The 24767-nt window shown below is 40.7% G+C and overlaps 2 protein-coding genes across 14 annotated transcripts in view; one reads left to right on the top strand and one right to left on the bottom strand.

Annotated features, from left to right (window-relative positions):
* dok4 (docking protein 4) overlaps positions 1 to 5065 on the top strand; it is a 62469-nt gene extending 57404 nt beyond the window's left edge. For both annotated transcript variants that reach the window (XM_086143835.1, XM_086143836.1), the window contains 4 exons: positions 288 to 477; positions 2133 to 2271; positions 3536 to 3653; positions 4318 to 5065. In XM_086143835.1, the coding sequence (XP_085999961.1) occupies positions 288 to 477; positions 2133 to 2271; positions 3536 to 3653; positions 4318 to 4463 (593 nt within the window). In that variant the 3' untranslated portion in view covers positions 4464 to 5065. The remainder of the gene's footprint in view (positions 1 to 287; positions 478 to 2132; positions 2272 to 3535; positions 3654 to 4317) is intronic.
* A 6593-nt stretch (positions 5066 to 11658) lies between these two features.
* Positions 11659 to 24767, bottom strand: part of ppfia1 (PTPRF interacting protein alpha 1) — a 44055-nt gene continuing 30946 nt past the window's right edge. For 2 of the 12 annotated variants that reach the window (XM_086143824.1, XM_086143834.1), the window contains 14 exons: positions 23479 to 23508; positions 22626 to 22750; positions 22324 to 22496; positions 22076 to 22169; positions 20481 to 20562; positions 20179 to 20379; positions 19816 to 19878; positions 19107 to 19133; positions 16434 to 16609; positions 16222 to 16319; positions 14772 to 14947; positions 14010 to 14078; positions 13706 to 13874; positions 11659 to 13179 (listed from right to left, as the gene is read on the bottom strand). In XM_086143824.1, the coding sequence (XP_085999950.1) occupies positions 13118 to 13179; positions 13706 to 13874; positions 14010 to 14078; positions 14772 to 14947; positions 16222 to 16319; positions 16434 to 16609; positions 19107 to 19133; positions 19816 to 19878; positions 20179 to 20379; positions 20481 to 20562; positions 22076 to 22169; positions 22324 to 22496; positions 22626 to 22750; positions 23479 to 23508 (1545 nt within the window). In that variant the 3' untranslated portion in view covers positions 11659 to 13117. Of the gene's footprint in view, positions 13202 to 13427; positions 13498 to 13705; positions 13875 to 14009; positions 14079 to 14771; positions 14948 to 16221; positions 16320 to 16433; positions 16610 to 19106; positions 19134 to 19815; positions 19879 to 20178; positions 20380 to 20480; positions 20563 to 21644; positions 21657 to 22075; positions 22170 to 22323; positions 22497 to 22625; positions 22751 to 23478; positions 23509 to 24767 lie in introns of all 12 variants that reach the window. The other 10 variants (XM_086143822.1, XM_086143823.1, XM_086143825.1 and 7 more) reach the window with 10 other exon arrangements.

Consider the following 24767-nt stretch of genomic DNA (forward strand, 5'->3'; position numbering starts at 1 on the left):
TGGGGAAAACAGCCAAAATGACCAAATGATAAAAATCAATAATAGAATAATAAATCATATGTGCACAGGGATGAAGAGGTTTACTAAAAATTTTGTTTTTAGGACACAAAACCGTTGGATGTGTTTTCCATCCATATTTTATCAGGTGATAAAATAAAGCTTTCATGTAAAACAGATTTTTATCATGGGGGTGCAACAGTGAATCTCTGAGCCTTGAACATCTTAAACCAAGTCAAATAATTTAATTCATCTCAACCGTACATGCTAACACATTTCCCTGTCGTCAGAGCGTTTCAACGTGTTCCTGCTCCCCTGTCCTAACCTGGACATCTACGGGGAGTGTATGATGCAGATCACCCATGAAAACATCTACCTGTGGGATATTCACAACCCCCGCACCAAGCTGGTCACCTGGCCCCTCTGCTCCCTGCGGCGTTACGGGCGTGATGCCACCCGCTTCACCTTCGAAGCCGGGAGGTGAGTGTTTACGGCCAAGTGCGCAACTATTAACAGACACCCGCATCTCGAGTGCTCATATGTATAAACGCTGAGTGGTCAAACCAAGGATGCCAGTTTCACACACTCATACATACACACAAACAGGTTGGATGTATTTTGCTGAGCTCTGTGAGATTGATTGAATAGATTGGGTGATGAATCAATGCTGGGCCAGACCTTCTTATCTCCTCCTCTTTGATAAAACCTGATAAAACCTGACCAGCTATGATTGGGTCAAAACGGTCTGTTTGCAAGAGTGTGTGTGTGTGTGTTTGTGTGTGTGTTTCCATGAAATGGAGAAAAGTCTTAGGCAAACTAGGAAAACCAACACCCTCGTCTGGTGAAAGCATTCAATTTATCGCAGATTCGTCTTTTTTCTAAGGCAATTATCTCGTGCCAGTTCCTCGTCAATTGGATTCATTTAGCAAACTTTCCTCACATGCACTTGGCTATGAGTTACAATTGAAAAAGGCCAGATTGCATCTCTTTACTATTAATGGCTTGTGAACTTGATTATCAGACAGCCTGAGGACTCTCAAGCAGTAAACAAAAGGGACGCCATGCCCTCGTTCTTTCATGAGCCTGGTCCTAAATTCCGGGGGCGGCTTGTTTTTACGATCGGTCTTTGGAATGGACTTTATATCAGACTTATGCAGTAGGAATAGCGTTACCATAACATCTATAAAATACTTCCCATTTAATTATTCCTCTAAAAAAATTACAATATAAGGGCACACACAGTAACATTTGTGATGCCTTTTATAATCAGCCTTAAAACAATGAGGAAAATGTCAGTATTATAGCAGTATCTCCTAAATGGTGAAAAATCAAGTAGCCTGTGTTCTACAGTCATTTTGTTACAACCCGTCTCCTGCCACATCCTCAATGTCATCTCCGACAAAACTCTCCCAATTTGCAGCTAATGTAAACCCGTGAATTTCCCAGCCCTCCTTGTCCCCTGTCCTTGACCTCCTGGCCTGGATCATGCCGGGGATCGCCTTCTCACAATCATCCACCTGTCGGCTCTGAGAGGGATTTAAGATAATTCCTCATTGCCTTTCCAAATATGTGATGTTAAATCAAGCAGATAATGATAATGTCCGAGCATGGATGCCCAACTCTGGCTTTGTTGTGCCATTACAATGAATATATTAAAGTAATGTGATTTGGCCGACTGAAATCTCTTCCTTGCCAGGAAAAGATTTAGGGAGGAAAAGATTTAGGGAGTGCAAGGATATAAGTTATTCATTTGATCCCTCCTCCCAAGGAGAAGGAAAGCAGCACAGAAGGAGACAGATGTGAGTGAGTGTGCATTTGTTATTGCCCACGTACCCAAAACCAGCATTTGTTATGACTGAGAGTGCCCAGGACCACCGTCAGCCCAACACATGACCCCCTCAGACATTCGCCTTCTGAGGACAAAGCTGATATATTAGTTTTTGCAGAAACAGCTGCTATCATTCCACTCCATCTTTGGTTTAGCATCCAATATTTGTGTCTGTTCTGAAACAAGCAGATGTGAGTACATCACGGGTCCGTGGGTATCTTTATAGAGGTGTTTGATCACTTACAGTTAATGGTCATGTATAGGATGGCATGCTGGTGTGATATGTGACATTTGCATCACCTTTTAGGATGTGTGACAGTGGCGAAGGCCTTTACACCTTCCAGACCAGAGAGGGAGAGCAGATCTATCAGAGGGTTCACTCGTCCACTCTGGCTATTGCTGAGCAGCACAAGAGGGTCTTACTTGAGATGGAAAAGAACAGCAGGGTGAGTCCATGACACACATACGTGCACAGAGCTCACAAGGCAGACAAGCAGAAATTCCAAACATTACTTTCAGAAAGTGTCCATCTCTTAAGGTAAAACAAGTTGCATACTTTAACAATACCGCAAAATGAAATGGATGAAAACGGAATCCCAGTTTATTGTTAAAATATTTGTTAGGGGTTGAAAACTCTAAATAATATGTGCAGTATTTCATATCTTAAATTTGAGTATTTAATGGAACAATTGGAATAGTAAGAATGACAGGATCAGGGACATATACTGTTGCTATCTAACACAGTCAATTCATGTCTTTGTCCAGATCTCAGATTGAATGATCCTGTAACTCACTGAAGATGATGAATGGGTTGGTTAATGGATGTTACTGGTTAAACTTTGTTTGGGTTTGCTGATGTAACATAGACACAATGCTGGACACCTCATATTTTTCTTTTAAATATGATTGACTTTTGGCTCACTGTGCTTTATTAGGCTTGTTGAGCAGTCTGTGGAGCTGCTGTGTAAGAGGATGCTGTTAAATGAACTGAAAGTAAAAGCATCTTGCCCTAATTTATGTGCAGTTATGGGTAAAGGGATGTAAATATGACATTTGTATCATTCTGCGTACGATAAGGACCCTTTGAGGTTTATTGTTAAACAAGTGCAAACACAAATATATTGAAGTCGGATGGCTGCGGCGTCTGTTCTGCAGTTCCAGAAAAAAAAAAATGATTGCAGTTTTAGCCTCATAAAACTTGTGTCTCGCCGTTTTATTATGTTTGTTTTAAAACTCACTCTGTTTTCATCCTTGTATGCTAAACTGCGATTTCTTCTACTTATGTTGACATGTCAATGCATCATCAAGCCCTTTGGAGATCAGCGTTTTATTTGTAATTTGTTTTCCTCGCTATTCTGGCATACAGGCGTACTTATATCCCAAAATTAACATAGTTATCATTCTAGATTTAAAAACATAAATATACATACAACATGTACACACACCCACACATATATATATACATACACACATATATATATTTACATAGATACACAGTGGCACACAGTTGTCTCCAGGGGTGTGAGAACTCTGTTATTGAAACAATGATGCCGCCCTCCTGCAGCAGGTGGTATTACATGTCAGCTTCCTATTCCAGGGAACACCCCTTCACCTAAAGTTTTTACTGGCCTGTGAAACACTTGGTATTTTGTCTCTTCTGCGTCTGCGTCTGTGTGTGCGTGTGCGTGTGTGCTCGTGCGTGGTTTCCAGTTGTTGTCTAAGGGTTCGGAATCTGGCTCCTACCCATGCACCCCCACTGCCATCCTGCCCAGATCAGCCTACTGGCACCACATCACTGCAAGCCAAAACGGCATGGACCCGGCAGCTGGTGAGCACCGAACACCATGACTCAAACAATTATTTTATCCCAGTGTGATTCTAGAAAAAAAAAAAAAAAAACTTAGTCTAACGCTGTATTCAGCTGGTACGCCAGGTGTATCAGCTACTTTTGTGAAGTAATCAAACAGCATTCCTGTCTGCTCCAAACTTTGCTCTGTATTTCTATGTGCTTTTTCTCTTTTTCTTGAGGAAAAGTCTTCTTTACCAAAATGTAAATGTTATCTCATCAAGGAAAAAAAATGCAATCGGAAAATTCGCTCGTTTGTCCAATCAATCAGGGAGAGATCGCTGGTATGCGTAAATTACAAGACCACAACCGAAACAAAACTTACCTGGCTTTGGCTTTGGACTGGAAATAGACGGTCTTGCTCCGTCAACAACATAGCATGCTAATTACAAGCGGATGCAGAAATGCTGACCCTGTTTATTTTGCAAAATTTGAATAGGTGAATCCGTGTCGGCACAATGCACCACCAGCCGTTATTTGTCAGAATAACTCGAAACCATCACCTCTGTCTATTGTAAATGCAGATTTTCAAAGAGACAATCTTCCCCAGAATGTTTCAAAGTGCATCGCATATCCTCTGTTCATAGGATCTAACTCCCCTTGAGAGTTAACGTCAATAACAGCGTTATTTCTACTTCGCCTGCAGGTGATGCTTCAGAAGACAACCTGCTGTCTACTCACCTGTCTTCTGAACGCCATGCCACACTGCCTCTGGCGCACACACATGCACAGTCCCAGCCACACATACACACACATTCTCTGACACACTACTCTACCTACCCTGGACAGTGACACACACTCACACTCGTGTACAATCAAGCCATAAACACCAATTCATATGCATGCAGATGTGAAGCACCCACAGAGTCACACACACACACACACACACAACCACATACACACACAAAACGCACCATCTAATTTCATTGTGCAGCCCAACTTTACACCTCACAGGAGGGGTGGGACTATTACCAGCCGACTGACACGTCTTGAAAGCAGACAGCAGGACGGCGATCTCTAACGCAGCCCCCACAAGTCCAGAGGAGACAAGAGATATTTGATGATATTTGATTTTGAAGCTTTGCCTTTAGAGCAAGACCTTCGAGGTCAGTATGCTTTGAACCACCCAAAAAACGCTTATATCTCTTCTGAAGTCAATTGAATTCCATGAATGGCCTTTTTTTGGATTGGTACAGTTGTAAAGAAATTATCTTAGGAGCAATATGGAAATTGCTCCTGATAAGAGATTACGAAAAGGAATACCTGACATTACACAGAGTGTATGACTTTTTTTCAACAGCTTTTCTTTTGCTTCTTTTATTTATTATGTCATTGAAAATCTGCATTGATTTATTTGTCGTGCTATATAAGTAACCAACTTTTTTTTTCTCTGACTTTTTGTCTTATGTCTTGACATTGAGGATGAAAAACAAGTAATGTAAAAATCTTGAGGGGATCAATAATAGTGTCAATTGATGACATCCATCCATCCATCCATCCACATGGTCCAGCTCTTCTAGGGGGATCCTAAGGCGTTCCCAGGCCAGTCTAGGGACATAGTCTCTCCAGCGTGTCCTGGGTCTTCCTTGTGGCCTCCTCCATGATGGACATGCCCGGAATACCTCCCCTGGGAGGCGTCCAGGAGGCATCCTGACCAGATGCCACCTCATGTGACTCCTCTCTATGCGGAGAAGCAGCGACTCCACTCTGAGCTCATGCTGGACGGCCGAACTTCTCACCCTATCTCTAAGGAAGAGTCTAGCCACCCTGCGGAGAAAACTAATTTTAGCCGCTTGTATCCTCGATCTCGTTCTTTCAGTCACTACCCACAACTTGTGACCGTAGGCAAGGGGCAGGAAGGTAGATCGAACCAAACCAGATCCTCTCGATACCATGGCTGCGCCTAGAAATTCTGTCCATAAAAGTTATGTGGTCGAATGGTCGAATGCCTTCTCCGGATCCGCAAAACACATGTAGACTGGTTGGGCAAACACTGTTTCCACGACCAGGACAAAAACCGCAATGCTCCTCCCGGATCCGAGGTTCAATGACCCGGCGGACCCTCCTCTCCAGTACCACTGAATAGAGAAGAGTGTGATCCCCCTGTATTTAGATAACACCCTCCGAGCCCCCGTTATATAAAGGGGACCACCGCTCCGGTCTGCCAGACCAGTGGCACTGACCCCGATGTCCACACAATGCTGCAGAGGCATGTCAGCCTGGACAGCCCTACAACATCCAGAGCCTTCGAGCCTCCTTCCATGCTCGAGTTTTTGCTTTGTCAACCACGAAGCCACATGCTGCTTGGCCTGCCGGTACCTGTCAGCTGCCTCTGGAGCCCCGCAGCCCAGAAAGGCTCAATAAGATTCCTTCTTCAGTTTGACGGCATCCCTCACCGCTGGGGTCCACCAGCGGGTTCGAGTGGTGCCGCCCGAACAGGCACCGACCGCCTTACGGCCGCAGCTCCAGTCTACCACTTCAACAATGGAAGCGCAGAACATGGCTCATTTAGATTCAACGTCCCTCACCTCCCTCAGGACGTGGTTGTAGGTCTGCCAGAGGTTGGAGTTGAAACTCCCTCTGACTAGGAACTCGATCCCAGCAGACCCTCGTGTTATGTTTGGGTCCGCCAGGTCTGACCGACATCCTCCCGCATCATCAGAGCCAGCTCACCACCAGGTGGTGATCTGTTAACAGCTCCTCCCTTCTCTTCACCCAAGTGTCCAGGACCTGCAGACACATGTCCACTTGATTGACAAAGATTCAAAATTCAAAGTGTTTATTGTCATATGCACGGTATAGAAACATGTTCCCTGGACAATGAAATGTACCAGTGTACCAAAGTGTCAATATTCTATAACATGGCATGCTAAAGATGAATTTTAAAGAACAAGTTATGATTATGCCAAATTTGATCAGTTCAGTCTCAGTGAAACACAATGTTATATACAATCATATATATAATAATATGTAATTTGGGCTTCCCCAGTATTAGTATTGGTTATAAAAAAGAAAAATTCTAACTTCATTAAAAACCAGCCATATGAATACAAAAAAAAGATGATGAAAAACAATTAAAGAGGATATTTTAGAGTTGTCCTGAACTGAGGCTTCTTTTGCAGTAACATCAAGTTCACAGTTCAAATGTGCAAAAAAGATGCACTCTGATGGGGTGCAGAATATATGAGAGAAAAGCCTCTGCCTCTCATCTTACTTTTCTTTCAGCCACTGAAAGGTCGCATTTTTTCGGTGAGCTATAAACTGTTTGCAGATTGCTTTTAGTTTGGTGTTTGAAAAGCATCAGGGAAGAGCTCATTTGAACCATACCGACCTTTACATATGTTATTATCTTCTAACTACCAGCTACAAAGAGAAATTTGCTGTAGGGATCGAGATACAGTGGACTTACAGAATACACTTGTCCACATTCATTACGGTTTGATATTTCTAACTTTGTGGTTCCCTCGATGACTCATTCTGTTTAGATTCCATCTTTGCCGTTTACTCTGGAACAAAACGAAAGCAAATCTGATAATAATTGTTTACATGGCCAGACTCTTACTTCCTGGATATGACCTGCTTGCAAAGTCACTCCACCTGCTTTGACGCTACTATAAACTACGAAAATAATACCGATAGACCAAAAATGTTATTTTCTGAAAATTTAGAAAAATTGCTTTGCTAAACTTTCAAGTTCATTTATTATCACAGTTCACATTCTCAGCAGTTTAAATCGAACTTGAGGTTACTTGCTACCTTAGATGCAGCTGCTGCAGTCTCCCCAACACCTCTGCTTTGGGAGCTTGTGTTAGTGAGCAGTCGTCTTCATGGCCACCAAACTGAAAAAAAAGAAAAGAAAATTGGTTCTGCACCACTGTTTTATCTTACTGCTCACAGTGAGTGGTTTAAGAAGTTTTGGGGGAGCATGACAATTTGATTCCTACACTTTTAGGCCCATTAGCCTCTCAGGGTGAGCATATGTGTTCATTTAGAGGTACAGTATTTCCCCTTCAGTCCTCTGACAATTCTTTCATCTTCAGTTAGTTAACGGTTCAATCACCTGCAGCCATAATTCTATTCTTCCAGGAAAAATCTGTCAAATACTTTCTAAAGAAGCCAGACACCTTTGGCTATACCTTAGACTGATAATCTGCTCTGATTGAACCAATTTTCAAAGTTTAACACCAACCCTCTGAACTGGATTGATCTGTGTCCCCAAAAGAAACAGAGACGTCCCGTCTCTTCCTGTTGAGCCGTTCCGTGAGACATTTGAAGTCTGACTGGTTTCTTGATCATCAACAAAATGTCAGGGTCAATTCAACACAAAGCCGAATTCTGATCAGGATTTATTCATGTTAGTAAAATAGTGTAGCCTGCTTTTTGGGCTTGAGCTTCTCATCTCCACCGTGACCCAAACTCCAAGCCATGAAATCTGACTGGGACCGCCGACTTTTGGTTTTTGAGGGAAACATCCCAGTGTAAATTTACCAACCTTAAAACCTACACAGGAGTTGAGGTGATTTTGCGGTCACAGGGTCCGTCTGCTGCACTGATATTCGCATTGACAATGACTCCATGGACTGGACACATCTAATATTCACCCTCAGACTTTCAGACCCCTATAAGACTTTCAACACTCAGCTCTATCATTGGGTTCCTCCAGTGCCAAGAGCGCAACCCCTTTGGATTTTCAAACATCACTGGTGATATATTTGAATCGACCAATAACTGGAGTTCCCTACTCATGAATATGTGAATTACATGTTTTCTCCACAGTGATTTTTCCCAGAGTGATGAAGCCCCGATTGTTCACTTAGTGAACTGAAATTTAAAGGAGAAAAAAAAGAAAAGAAAGAAGCCCATCTGCAGATGTTCAAGTATGAGACAAGCTGACACTGATGAACATCTCATCTTCTTGAAGGGTACTTCTTTTCCGATAATGGTATGTTTGGTAATTAAGTCTCCGGGCCTCGGTTTAGATCCTCTGCAAAGCTCTCCTCCTTTGCTAACCGGTGTCCTGTGTGATTAATCGATTTCAACAGGTGAGATAACAATCACTGAATTGACTCGTAGCTGTGATTTCGATCATGTTTCTAGATCTAATGAATTAGTTTGGTGATCCATCACTAATATTTCTCAAAGTTGTAATAGAACACTCGATCTTGAAAAAGCATCATCATCTCAGTTATTCCGAACTGTGCGAGAACGACAGGAGAAAGGGACTGAAATATGTTTGTGTCAAGTGCTAACACTTAACCACTTTTTGTGCATTGTAATGTTGAGCAAGCGGGTGTTTGTTGGCCTTTTTTACGTTGCTGTTCACTCCTGAATGCTCCTGAGTGGAAATCAAAACCACATTCCTTTCCTTTTGGCCTGTGTCTCATCACATCCTGTCTTATTGCCTGTACCACACTGCTGTACTTTGTCTAGTAAAGAAACTGTAGTAGAAGAAACCCACAGAGGGATGTTTCATACAGGAGACTGGTGGTTTGATGTGAGAGCTGGACTCGAGTAACAAAATGAACGGGGCAAACGTGCTAATATTATTTATATTCATACAAAACCATGGCCCTTCATTTAAGAGACAGTCTTTAATTCAGCTGGTATTTTGGGTTAATGTGTTAATTAGAAGAAAATTGGTTTCAATTATTTCAATTATTGTCATTTAGCAACCATGAAAATCCCAAGTTCTTTGGCAATACACTATTTTCTAACACAAATTGTTCTAGAAAAGGATGCAGTCAGCCATTCTATCGCTACTGCTTCTTGAAAGGTGTGAAAAACAAAAGTACCAGTAGCCTAGAGGATTTTTCCAGCTGCAAACCAGCACAAAACGCACCTATTTAAGGCTTATTATCCAGGTACTGGACATGTTGTCAACGCAAACATGAAATGTTATATATCAGCGTAGGTATATGAATTGTGGCCGTTGATAAAATATTTCACTTCATATAATTCGGGGACAGACCAAACTATATCCCCTTTATGTCAAAGACTTATGTCTGATTGGGTCTGTATGAAACAACCATCTTGTGGGCCAGAGGATGAGGGATGGAAATGGGGGAGAAACAGCATGTCAAAATGACACTGCTTCAGAAATTTCTTTCTCTTTTACTTTTCTTTCTTTTCTTTTCTTTTTTTAAACACCAGAAGGTTCTAGTATGTGTTTGTGATTTGTAGTATTCTCAAAGATCTCATCTCTCACACTAGCTGTGACCTCCTGTCAGCTTCATTATCACCAACCAAATGTTAATTTCATTAAGCAAGACACTCAGCAAGTGCATGTTTTGGAAAAATAAAGTTGATTACTAAAAACATTGCAGTACTTTCTGCTGACACTTATTGAAAGATGTTTGGGGGAAATTTGCAATATCTTAAAATCTCTGTTCGCTTTAAACAGAAGCTGTGGGATGGTGACTAATCTCGGGACTCCAGAGCAACCTAGTACACTCTTTTTAATGTCGCATATTTTGCAGTTAATTGTGAAATGCAGAAATAAATAAAAAGGTATGGACCAAGACACCATTAACCTCCACGGAATGTTTATGTGTATGTGTGTGTACATAAATACAATCAAGTTTGAAAATAGTAATACCCCTGGGGTAAATATCTATTTAGCTACCTAACTATATATACACCAAAACCAAACGGTATATTGTATAAGAAAAGTATACAAACTAAAATTGACTGATGCTGTGGTTGCTTCATTGTGACTGCCACATCACACTGCCTGCCCAGTCAAATATCCTCATCACTAGTAATCGTTCTTCCTGCCTAAAGGAGTCAATCGACTGTGATCGACCTGAACAGAACCATGACCTCTGACTTGAGGCGCCGATTCTCATCCCGGCGAGTTGATGAGGCCTTCAGGACCCCATTAGAACGGATTATTGGTATGTAAGGACATAAATGTAAGAAAAAGATGTAGGATACATTTAACGGAACTCAGAAGTTATGAGGGTAAAGAGGTGACAAGAACAATTATTTTCAAACAAATATGCTAGTCACACCTGAAAACGCTACAGGAATTACATTAAAAAAATATACTTATGTAACAGAAAGGTCTGGCTTTTTGGAGGTGGAATGGTGAGCAGATATCTGAAAGAGAGGATGAAACGGATTTTGTGTCCTGACCCGGTAGACATCCAGTAGCAGCGATACAAGATATTACACGATGCGTGTGTGTGGGATATGCACAGTACACAAATAAAAAAAAAAAAGATAAAAAATAATATAACAAAGCTCAGTGAACAATATACAGGAGAAGGTCAGTTGACAAATATATACATTAAAATGGTAAAGACGATACCGTTTCACCCAGACATTTTAATTTCAACTATGCTTGAAAACTTGTTGGATAAATGACCTTTTGGTAATGTTAGTTTGAAGGATTGTTTGATTTAATGACTACGCTGTATTACAAAGCTACTCTTTGGTGCCAGAGGCCCATCTGCCCTCAGCTACAAGACTGGTAGGCCTGCTCTTCCACTTCCTGGTTACTCCCACAAAGTCGCCACCCTTTTCCATTGGTCGTAGAGCTTCACCCAATGGTGGGCTGAGGAACTGCACTGCCAAGGTTTTTTTGACCTGGACCAGTCCTGATTGACCTTTTCAGGTGAGAATCAGAGACCAGTTTTTAACATAGGTTTCAATATTTCACAAGTTCAGTCTTTTTGCCATTCATTTGCATGGACATTTCAATACAGAAGCTCCATTCATAGGGACACTTTCAATCAGACGAATGCTAGATGTGGTGGTGGCTATTTTGGGCAAAATATTTCCCCTCCATAAAACAAATCCATTTAACTTTAGTGACAATTGAGTAATATTAAGAATTTCCCATCTCTTTAGATTTTTTTTAAATTATTTGGGATTCACTATGCTGCTTTTCATTTACCTTGTAAATAACGGTTATAAACTGGGTTTTAGCCCAGCTGTAATTGACTATAATAAAGACAAAGTTTAGCACATTATCTGCAGTGGAAAGTAAGTTTCAGTATTTTATTGAAAGTAAACAATAAATAATACTGTGATAAAAATAGTTTATAAGTACTCAGACTGTACATCATTGTTACAAGATCTGAAGATTCAATGGGAAGAGCAGGAATAAAACAGCAACAGGACTTGCATTGAGCATAAATGACAAAATCACAAACAAAACATTTCCTACATTAAACTTGAACTACATGAAGGGTTAAAGAAATGCTTCGGTTCCCTCAAAAAGGTGGAACCTGTGTTGTCAGATATGAAAAATCGGGGCTTTAGTTGTGATAGAGTAACTGACCAAAGACAACATGGATGAGTAATAAATAAGAACAGAAGACAGTGAGGTTAAGAAACAATAAGGCTTGATATGACTTCTTCGTACAAAGTGTTTTAAAAAAGGTTTGAGAGTGGATAGCACCACCTCGACGGTCGACTCGTCACAGCGGGGATCGATTGAGGCCTCAGTGAAGTTGGTCCATCGAAGGAGCGCCACACAGTGAACTCGCCTGCACGTTTCAAGTCCTTGGGTACAGTTGAGTATGTGCGTCTCTCCGGGAGTGGGGTTTCTTTTTGTCAAAGGGAATTTATAGCGTCAAGGGGAGGAAGGGGGACGAGTGGAGACGTTTCCACATGCAAGGCCAGCTAGAGAGAACCTGGATTACTGTTTTCACTTGCATTTGAAAGTTAAGTAGCCCTATGGGTTTTTGTTTTTTTTTCTGCTACTGATATATGGCTTCATTTCTCTAATTCAAGAGTTTCCTTTTGGTATCGCAGATATGGAACATAAAGAGAACATAATATAGACTGCGCTTCACATGGTTTCTGTTGTCACCATCACTTGGGCTTGCCAGCAGTTATGTTCACAGTGATGGAGGACTCACAGTGCTGAGCAGTTTGTGAAACAGTCTGACAACTCCAGCAATTTATCTGATATTCACAGGTCCATTGACCTACAGAAGAGCTGCATTTACACAGAACCATAAGTGAGCTAAAAAAATTACAACAGTTAAAAAGGGTATAGCATTAAATTATATCACATATCAAAGTCACTTAAGCATAAATTCATTGATTAGAATTCAAATCAAAGAAAGGAAAAAAAAAAAAAAACATACATCTGGTCAATAGAATCACGATTATAAAAAGATTAGATAAAATGTCTGATGGTAGAAATATACACACTCCAGACAATAGAAACAATCAGTTACATACATCTGAGAGCTCAGCTTAATATGGGCACAATGGGGAAATGTATACTTTATAAAAGGGGTTGATTAAGGGAATAGAGTCAAACAATTACATAGGATCTCTAAAATCAATGAAATGTCCCATCGGTTTACATAAATATAATAACAAATGCAGATAGATCTAGAAAGTCTCCTCTAGGGATACTGTGATTGGTGAGTATGGTATTCCTCTGTGTTAATGACCAAAAAATCTTTTTAATGTCCTTGCGAGTCATTTCAGTTCATCATCCTGGTCTTGAAGGCAGGAAATTCCCCCTCATCTTCAGACCAGCGGTTATCTATAGAAATAATGAGGATAAACTGAGAAGGGGGAGAGAGAGGTGAACAGACATAAGAGGGGAAGCAGGACAAAGAAAGGAAAGAGAGGAGAGGCGTAAACCGTGCGTTACTATAGCCATGAACGTCAATACAAGAAAGCTGCAGTCTGCTTATAAAGAGATGAGCAGTTGTGCAGAGGTAACAGCCACAGTGTGCGCCATTTTGCACTTGCATCTGCGATCAAAGTGACAGTTGTGTGTGAACTTACCGTTGCGTTTTGTGTTAACAAGAGTAGGTCCTGACTGTGGCCGTGTCCAGTCTCTGTATAGACTGACTTCCTGCGTTTCCGTGTTGGTAAAAATCACATGCAAAGACGTGCAGTTAGTCACAGCATATTGACAGCAAAGCAGACTAGCCTTTTGAGAAAAATGAAAAGTTCAGGAGGAGTCACAGCTCGTATTGGCCCACAGAGAGGTGGAAACAGTGCATTTCATCCAACAAACGCACACACGCTTTGTTCTGTACAGCACACTGCTGTCAGCTTACCGTCCATTGGGCTCCTCTTTGGCTGCGTGGAAGGTGATGCTGTGCTGCTGCTGGTCACTCTGAAATTGGCAGGAAGGGTATCGGACGCACCTAAGGACACCCCCCTCATGTCTTTGGGCCTAAACTTCTTTCTCCATGAGGGAGCACGGCGGAAGTTCTTGTCATCGTCCTTTGAGGAAGAGAGAAAGATAGCCAGGAGAAGTTGAAGGTGAGTCGCACACCTCATTCTGTTTATAATCACTGTGCATGTGTGGGTGCATGTGTGTTTGTGTGTGTGTGTGTGGACGTGTGCGTTTTTCATCACCTCTTCCATTCTCCTATCGGTGCCGATGGCCAGTAGACTGTTGTACTCCCGCTCAAGCGTTGCCCTGGCCTAGAAACAGAAAGACAGGAAAAGTAAAGCACAGGTTGGTATTGGATACAGACCATTTATTATTCGACTTGGAATTAATATTAGAGGGTTATTGGGTAAGATCAGGTTATATCCTCATCACTCGAACAAACTCGGGACCTGCGATCTTACCTCTTCGCAAGCCAGGAGAAGAGTTTACTTCTTCTCTACAGCAGATAAAATCAAGCCTCATCTCCTGATTGCACCATGACCTGAAGTCAAGTCAATGACTTTATATTCTTTACGCGGTATTATGCATGTTTCTCTCTTATTTCCATCCTTCTTCAGATTAACTAATTTCTTCCTTATTCCTATGTTTACCATTTTCAGGTACATTCTTGGAAGTGTGGGTCATGTCATATTTCCTCTTAATTTCCACTAAGCTCTTTATACTTTTTTCAAACCATGGTTTTGTACATTAAAATTATCAAAGATATTCAAGAATTTATTTAATTTTTCTGACAGTAGCGTTGGTTCATTGTCCCACAGTTTTTCTAAGGCATGCATGAATTGTGATTCACAAAAGCAAACAGGCCAGATATTTGAGATGGTGCTGTTTGTTTTTAATATGTATTCAACAAAATCATCAAATGATTTATGGCTGCCATAAAAAAAGGCATTGATCTTATAATTAGAGGTATAAAATAAATTATCTAATAGCTGGCACAGGTGTACCTGTGTGTTCTGCGTAGGGATCTGCAATAGAAGAGCCAGGGTGTTGTGATCAAAGGTTTCATCCAGAGACAGGAGTGCTCCGTGGACACCACTCTCATAAAGGTTGCTGCTGTACTCTTTCAGCCCAATGGCCTGAATCCAGTTTATCACACGCTCATTACTCCACACCAGCACGTCTGAAAACGACAACCATAGTTCCAGAGTCAGCGAATCACAGATAAAACAGGTCATTTCAATAAATGGCATATACGGAGTCAAAATCATATCAAGTGTAAGGTTGTGTATTGCTTCACAACACCAATCAAGAGATTTATGAATTAAGTTTAACTTCTTGACAAATAACATGAACTCTGAATATTTCTCTTCTTCTGGTTGACTTCATTGCAATTGTGTATAGACTTCTGATTTTCTCCACTCTGTTGTAGTTGTTTATAATCTTCTGCCAATAATTCAATCTTCTGTGCTCCATGTGAAAAGTAATAATGGTGTGAAGTGTGTGTATTTTGTTATGTTTAAAAAGGGCATTATTGGATCTAGTAAGAAGATCAGGAAGTTGGAGGATTTCAGGTACTTGGGGTCAACAGTCCAGAGCAGTGGAGAGTGTAGGAAGGCAGGAAAGAGACGGGTTCAAGCACGTTGCAAAGGGTGGAGAAAAGTGTCCGGGGTATTATACGATAGAAGACTATCTAGAGGAAGACCAAAGATAAGATTTATGGACGTAGTGAAAGAGGATATGTAGGTAGTTGGTGTGAAAGAGGAGGATGCAGAGAATAGTGTTAGATGGAGATGGTTGATTCACTGTGGCGACCCCTGAAAGGAAAAGCCGAAAGGAGAAGAAGATTGGAGCAAGTAAGAAAATGGACTTGTGTCGTTTTGTTCGTATTATTCCCCTTGTGTTTTTTTCTGATTCAAGGTTGTCTTCATATTTTTTTTAGAATGTAATTTTGAGAATTACTCTATATTCTATAGATGTGGATTTCTACATTAGATGAGCTTAGATTGATATTTATATAGAATTTCAAACAGTTTTCATCTATTGCAATATTATCAATGGATTGTTTCTGATTGTGTGATTATTTATTGCAGTTATTTACCCATGGTTAAATAGTAGTTATCATATAAATTTCTATTTTATCATTAGGAAAATGAGTGCTTCCTGTGGAGACTGACAATAATTACCTGGCCTCAAACTTTATTACATTACAAGCAAAATGATAGTTCTGGCTCAGAAACTTTTATGCAATGAACAGTTCTTATAGTCTTAAATTATATTATGTTAAGAACGGAAAGAAAACACTAATTTATTGGCAGCTATTACATTATCAGCTTCTACAGGCCTGCAACAATGATATGAAATAATTAATAATGATGGGATTTGAAATGGGTGATGGTGTTCATGGAATCATAAAAAGACAGGAAAGCCCAGGTCCTTTTGGTTTATAGTAGTCACCTTTCAGTTCTAACTGGCACTCTTCCCTTCTCCTCTCCAAATCCTTCCGGTCATAGTTGAGCCTTCTCAGACACATCACTCCACACTGGAAACTGTTCCTATTATAGACACACAAAATTGAAGTTAACCATTAATTTGGATTCTTATTCTTAATCCTTGATGACACATTCTGAGATGAAGCTACACAGCTGTATTCTGGGAGCCTATTTTACCTGTGGAAGCTATCAACCATTTTAAGTTGTCCCCGAAGGTCCTTCTTGGTGAGATGGTCGAGCATGCGTGCGTCCACCAGGGACTCCATGAAGTATGACCGGTACTGAGGTAAACCCAGGCTGGGCAGCCACTCATTACCAATCCATTCATGGTTCATGTCACCATAAGCCAGAGTCTACAGGCAGAGAAGATTTAACAACTGTTTGAAGAAATGTAAAATCCTATATTTACTTGCATTTTGAGCCAGCATAAACATGACCAATCATCACATATGTTAAGAATTTAATTATTAGAAAATCAGAGCAATGATTTTTAGAAAATCAGAGTAATGATATATATAAGCGCGCACGCACGCACGCACGCACGCACGCACGCACGCACGCACGCACGCACGCACGCACGCACGCACGCACGCACGCACGCACGCACGCACGCACGCACGCACGCACGCACGCACGCACGCACACACACACACACACACACACACACACACACACACACACACACACACACACACACACACACACACACACACACACACACACACACACACACACACACACACACACACACACAGATACAGAGAGGAGACAAGGGAGACAGAAAATTGGGTAGAGACAGAAAGAATCAATAGAGATCATAAGATCTCTATGGAGATCACACACACACACGCTAACTCACTCACACACGCACACACAAGCACTCAAATTTCACTTGGGATTTTTTTTTTTTTGAGAAAGCGATTCTTATAGGCACTTGAAAACCACCCCAGCAAATTCATGCGGAAGCAATACTAATCAGAAGGACCACAAATTCAGCAAACACCATTACAACAACTCAAGTCAATAAAAATGTGTGACTTGATTTTGGACGGTAGCTGTTATAATCATTAATATTCTAATGAGGCAGATACCCGCATGCACACAATCTCAAAATCAGCTAGGGTTAGTACTCTGCATTTTCCTCTGTATGGTAACAGTTTGGGGGGACAAAACATCAGGTAAGAACAGGTACAACAAGGTAGCTTGCAATAAATGTGCAACTTTATCTTGGGTGAAACCACAATATGCTTAATTGCCAAGTCGCAATTTGTCATTTGGCATCAAACTAAAAAGATGTAACATGGATTTCTTAATATTTGAAATGACACAGAACAACAGTCTAAAAAAATGATTAGTTTCCTTCACTGAGAAAATTTGCTCTATTTTTTACAACATGGGAACTGGATACAAATGACTAGTAATTACTATACCTTCATATCCTCTCACTTCGCCCATAAATATTCTCTTTGGTCTTCCTCTAGACCCTCTGCAGGCAGCTCCAATCCCAGCATCCGTCTACCAATATATTCACTATCCCTCCTCTGTACATGACCGAGCCATCTCAGTGTGGCTTCTCTGACCTTCTCTCCAAAACATCTAACATGCTGTTCCTCTGACAGACTCATTTCTGATCCTATCCATCCTTGTCACTCCCAAAGAGAACCTCAGCATCTTCATCTCTGCAACCTCTAGCTCTGCCTCCTGTATTTTCGTCATTGTAACTGTTTCTAGGCTATACAGCATCGCTGGTCTCACCACTGTCTTGTACACCTTTCCTTTCATTCTGGCTGATAGTATTCTATCACATAGTACCCCTGACACTTTTCTCCACCCATTCCAACCTGCTTGATCCTGTCATTTCACCTCTTTTCCACACTCTCCGTTGCTCTGGACTGTTGACCCCAAGTACCTGAAATCCTCCAATGTCTTGATCTCCGCTCCCTGTAGCCTAACCGTTCCACTCAGGTTCCTCTCATTCACACACATATACTCTGTCTTGCTGCGACTAACCTTCATTCCTCTCCTTTCAAGCGCATACCTTATCCTTTATTAATCCCGAGTAAGGAAATTCGTTCTCTGCAATTAACCCATCATGGATGAACCATGAGTAGTTGGCTGCCATCCGTCAGCGCCAGGGGAGCAGTTAGGTGTTCAGTGTTTTGCTCAACATCACCAGGAGGAGCCGGGAATCGAACCAGGAATGTTCGGTTCCAAAGACAATCGCTCTACCCCTTGCATTGATTTTTTTTTTTTCTCTCCATCACGACAACTTAATAAGTGGTTATAATAAATCTACCAGGGCAGATCCATAATTCTAAACAAGATATCTATGGACAAGTTTGAGAAAATAAAAGACATGAAATAATTTGCATTCAACATAAAAAAATAGATTGAAATCATTTTGAAAATCCATGTGTGAAGAGGTTTTTGATAGGATTTAACTTGTGTGGATTCATTCATTGTTTCTCAAAATGCATACTCATCTGTAGTTTCAAGTATTAAACAATTAGTTTGGAACAAATGACAACTTTACCAAAAGAGAGTAGAGTGATCATTATTTTGGTTGATTTTCCATATACACCCTTTGGCATTTATTCATTTTAATGTGGATTCAATTACATAAATTGTTAAAAATAACCTGGGTGCAGTAATACATAGCATGGCACAATTTGTATGAACCGGTCCAAGCTTGATGATTACTTTCCTTCAATATCTTGGGTGATCAACAACATACAGAGAGAAAACCGTGGCTTAGCCTTCAGATGAGACTTAAAATAAAATGAAGGGAGTTGTAATTAAAAGAATGAGATCAAATCAAGGGGTGGAGTTTATATGGGGATTGGTGCAAACCTGGGCCCAGCTGCCCTCGTCATCCTCCTGGTGTTAGCAGGGTTAGAGTGAGCATGGTGACAAGAAAAGAAAGGTGTGGTTAGTGAGGCAGCAGGTCTGAGTTAGAGCAGCTGAATGTTTTAAACCAAGCCAAAATAACAGCAAATAAGCCAAAAAAATTATAGTGATGCAAACAAAAAAGGGGGCAAAACATGATAAGCACTGTGCTCAAAAGTGGACAGTCTTTTTTTATCCATCAGTTTTGTCTTTGATGTTCTCACTTTTAGTTCAAATATTCACTAGAAATACTTGTCCTTGTTTTCTCTTTTGTATCTCACAAGACTCCCAGTTTTGTATTGATTCAGATACCTCTGGCTGTTTCTCAAAGAAAAATAAAGCAGGATCCTGGTGTTAAACTTATATGTGTACAAACAAGTGGTCAGCAAACAGGATATAGAGTAAAAGGAGACAAATTAGGGAAAAAAAGGAGTACTAATCCCAACTAGGAGGTAAAAATAACACTACAAATAGCAGCAATAAGGCCTTGTTCCAAGTTGTTTATTAAGACACCAGGACCTAACTGAAAGTCTGAATAACTGGCTGTCACAATTGAGCTGCCAAACATTCACATCTTCATTCATTCAGTAAAATCTGGCAACTTGGAACGAGCCCCTGCAGTCACCACAGATGCAAGAAGCTGCCAGCGTCTAGCCAATCAGCATCAACTAACCGTGGGAGGTGTGGCTGCCAAACTTTCCATTTCTTCATGTGTGACCCAAACGTTTCCTGTGGTCTGATCATTTGACAACCCCCCGTCATAAGCGAGTGAAAAGAGTAGAGTAATGAAAGACAGAAAGAGGGCGGGAACAGAGAGAAGTTCAAGCAGCATTTGTTATTGGAAGACAAATTAAGAGTGTAAAATGTTAATCTGTGTCATGCTTGAACAGCTTAATCAGTGTTAGAGGAATAAGCATTTAAGGATTCCAAAGGAAAAATGTGTCTCAATGTTTACTACATTACAGCAACAACAAGATCAGCATGAACAATTACCGGTAAGTTTGTAGTAACAACATGAGAATTAAGAAACAAATACCGTTCTTGACGTGGGCGGGGCAGAGGGGCTGGTGAGAGACATAATTTCCTGAATGGCCAGCCGAAGTTTCAGACGATGTAACGGGTTGCTGATGCCAATCTCCCTCTGGATTTCTGTGTCCGATAATGCCGACATAATGGCTCCGCTCTTCACATTTGCTCGGCAGGCAGCCACATACCATGCCGGCATGCCGACCCACAGCTAACCAGAGCAGAGGAGACGGCATGCAAAACCGTAGTTAATCACAGGACGTTAATCGCATTTTATACATTTATTGATCTTTACTTGTATCATTGTCATACCTCGAGCCAAACCACAACAGTAGGTCCATCCCACTGGGCAAAGGGTAGGCCCTGCCTGCGAGCCTCCTCCAGTAATTCATGCCTAATACACAATGCATTCATATATATATATATATGTTAAAATGCAAAAGAAGTTCGTTCATCCCAAATCATAAAACACATTCAGTCTCACACCCATACCTATTACCCTGCTATTAACACCTGTTATAAATTCTAAGACACATTAACAACTCAAACAATAAGCAGGAGTTTGAGAGAAAACAGAGAAGCTCAAGAAGATAGATTCCATCAAAAACCATTTCATTAAACATTGTTAAATGTGAAGCTATAAAGACCAAGGGCCCTAATAACCGGGGTTGATCCAGAAAGCTGTTTGGTACATTCTGATAGCAGAATTGGTTGTCAGGACTGAGTACAGTTTTCTCCCAGAACTAATGCTTTAAATGTCCATTGAGGAAACAACTTAAGCATGAAAGCATTTATCTATAACAGAAGGGCAAACAACATGCATGAAGGAAAGTTTATAGGATAAGAAAATTTCACATTAGCTTTCTAAAATGTCATGCACATTCAGATTTATGTCAATAAGGGTACAATGCCATTAGTTGAATCCCTGCTAGGTTTTTAAAAGGCGAAAGTCTTATTTAGACTGTCTTACAAGGTTTTTAATTCATTTGCATCGCAATAACTTGAAAACAATTCATAAAGGGAAAATAAGCCTGTGCTGGGTTGCCAGTAAGAGCTGTATTCTACATAACTCTGAATAATTACTATCTCGCAGTTATAAATGTACTTAAGGCTGTTCTTATGGGTGCTCTTAAGCCAGTGCAATTCCTTTACAGTAAAAAACTGATGATACTGAAGCTCAATGCAATATTTTTTATATGTAAAAAAAACTTTTACTGACTCCCTTTCTACTGCATCGGTGTACAGCGTCATGCTTCAGAGGAAAAAATTGGCATTCATTCAAAATCAGTACACACACATTCCTGTTAGTTAAGCTCCTCTGTGGAAAGCAGGATGAAGAGAAGCATGAAAGAGCACTCAAGATATTTGGACAGTTGGGACAGTTGTTTGGGGTCCTCAGAAATATTGGTGAGGTCAGCGTGAAGCCAAGTGTGGGAGGAAGATAAGGCAGGCAAAAGCAATTATGAACCAACTTACCCTGTCTTTGGACTACACATGGAATGAGACGGGGATGATAAAACAGAAGAGGGAGGTTGGTAAAATAATTGAAAGAATTAATTAAATATTTGAATAGCTAGATGGAATAAATAAAATTGTAAGCTTTACACAAAATAATTGCACAAAATTACAGGGGGGGGTGACCTTGGGTGGGAGATGATGGCAATGAAAATTGGGATGAGATAGAACAAAGATGAGCGAAATGGGGGTGAGCGTGAGCCTGGTGGCAGCAAGTATGTGAAGCAGCCCTGTATTGTGGCAAGAGTACAAGCTCACAATTACTCATGGACGTCTCACACTGAATATTATTCACAGTTCACCACCTACAGTTATTGTAGGATATATGATCAGAATATATGATCACTATGCTTAAACAGCACTGACTAGAGGGGTGCTGGGACAACACCTACTTCTTCTGCAGCTTCCTGCTCTTCTCTGCAGCGCCTCCAAGAGTGCCCATTCCTAAACCATCCTTGGGAGAGCTTTCTGCCTCAGGGGTACCAGCTACAAGAAACAACAAAGATCGCCTTTATTATATATTTCAACAGTCCCACAAGAATAACAGTGGTGGTAGTATGGGCTGATATGACTTACAAATATTAGCGGAATATTATTATTCCATTTTAGCGGAATAAAATCCTTGTGCTTTATTTCTGACCTTGACTGGGGGAGTCCTTGCTTGGAATGCTGGGTCGACCCTTTTCCTTCTTCCCAAAAAGGCGCCCAATGGAGGACTTTATGCTTTTCTTCTTGGCAGCTTTATTGAGTGAGTCTTGGCTACTGTTACTACTGCTGGGGTTACTACCCTGGCCATCTTGCAGACCAACAAGACTGAAGAGCAGTGACGATAGAGAACAGATAGACAAAGTCAAGAGGGAACAGAGGCTGTGTCAAGCTCAGTCTAACTGAAATTTCTAGTCATACAACTCCAACATTGAAAAAAAAATGACAAGGGATTACCCCCGAATGTCTCTTATGTCCTCATGGCTGGCAGCATGCCCGGCATCTCTGTTTAGCCTCATGGAGCGAGGAGTGGTAGGGGGTGACGTCTCACATCTGATAGTAGCTTTGTCATCCTGAGCAGACTGTTTTAACAAAAAAAGAGATATTCATCAGAAATATATTTCCAATTTGCTTAGGTCTTGAAGTGAGCATGAAAGAACACCCTAAATTTGTTCCAAGATACAGCATCACACTGATTTAACATATAATTGTAAGTACAACTTTGCCTGCTCTCATAGTCTTACATCAACTTGTAGTTATACCAAGTAGGATCAAGTATTTGAATAGTATTCAAGTTTAGCTTTGAAAAGTAAAACAAAATATCAATGGGGAAAAGGCATTTTCTCAATTTGAAGAGGAAATTACATTTTTCTTTAGACTGGTAAAGTTCTGACTAAGTTAAATTTACATTTCCTATGAACATTATTTGCATATTTCTTGTGTAATGCTGAGTTCTGGTGGTATTTACATCTCTCTGTTATTAATAATTCATATTTGCATGGGACAGTGTCGAAGTCGCTTCCTTTTTTTTCTTTTCTGATTTGCTCTTCAGTTCACTTATTTTATAATTTGTGCTTTTCTGTATGTGGAATGTAGGTCACATTAAAATTGCATAATTTTTGGGGCAACAAATAATTCTGTGTTTAATTCTGTGTTTATTTAAGACCATAGATTGCACTGGAAATTGCAAATGGAGATCTGATGGGAGATCCAACTGAATTTCTAGCTGGAAGCCAGGTTTCTTAGTTTGAAAAACAGGGGAGTAAAAGTAATAGAAGGCTAAGCGCCCAGCACAGCAGGCCTAGTTTACCTTCCTGCGGTGCTTGCGCAGGTCACTAGGCTGAAGCATGGTAAAAAGAGAGAGGAGAAAAGCAGTTAGTGAGACGTGTGAAGGACCAACAAAGAACCAAAGCTATGCGCAAACACTCAAGAGTGGCAAGACATTTCAAAATATACATTAACCTATATATACCAGACACACATTCAAAGCAGAGGGGAAACTTTTTAGTTTGTATTAGGAAAATTAAAGTTATTGCAGTAACCTTGTTGCAGGAGCCTTAAACTGACAGTCTAGGAGCAGTGCAACAGGGGGGACAGGGGACACAGCAAACAACCACACCTCAAGTTAGGTCAGCTGAAAGTCGGATGGGTGCAGCCTAGCTCAAGCAAACTGATAGAAGAAACAGAGGAAGGGCAGACTTCTGTAAACACGACCACCAGTGCTTCAGCTACATTTTGCAGCAGCAAGCTTCAATCAGAATCTTGACATTCCCTGAATGGTTTATCTCATCCTTTGTGCCTTATAATTCTACAGCAAAATATAATACAGTGAATAGATTTATAATTATAATGTGTGGAAATAAACAGATTGAGAAAGATCAAAGGCAAAATAAGGACACCACCCAGGAAAAAAGCCCTTTCCACTATTGCTAAATAATCCAAAAACATATCCCATCATCCACAATTCCATGAAATCAAAGTTCAAAATATTTCATATAAATATGTTGTATGACCAGGTATCAAGTTACTTGTAATAAACATTGTTTGTCTTGTTTTTTAATTCAGAGATATTACACACTGATTTTCTACTGCACCCCTAGAGGGGGGGTTCTCCTCTGCATTCCTCAAAGGCCTGGCATTAGCAGAGCAAATAAACCATCAGCTTACCACATTTCTCTGAGTTTCTTTTGCCCCAGGAGCAAATACCTAATCACTCATTTCCTTTCCTCGACTGACACAGTGAGGCCAAGGCACAGGAGAGATTACTGAGCTATAAAACTGGAAGCAGGAAGGGAAAATTGAGGGGTAAGGGAAAAGTTGATTTAAATGCCCCAAAAAACTAGAATTACTCAAGAATTGAGAAATTTTGACCAGATTCATAGGTTCTATTCATCAGGTTCTATTCATCAAGGCGATAGTAAAATTCTAAACTGAAAAAATTAGAAACGGTTTCTCAGGCAAAACTGAAAGCAGCACTTCCTTCACATCTGTAATGGTTTATGCCCCAAGTCAGTAAAGCCCACTCTGTTTATGTTCTCCTATCTCAGCAGAATAGGGAGAGAACAGTAACAGTTCAAGCAAGCCAATGCATAAGGATCA

This window comes from Fistularia commersonii, chromosome 3, assembly GCF_037954325.1.
Source record: "Fistularia commersonii isolate RoL2024-O1a breed Wild chromosome 3, RoL_Fcom_v1.0, whole genome shotgun sequence".
Taxonomy (NCBI): Eukaryota; Metazoa; Chordata; class Actinopteri; order Syngnathiformes; family Fistulariidae; genus Fistularia; species Fistularia commersonii.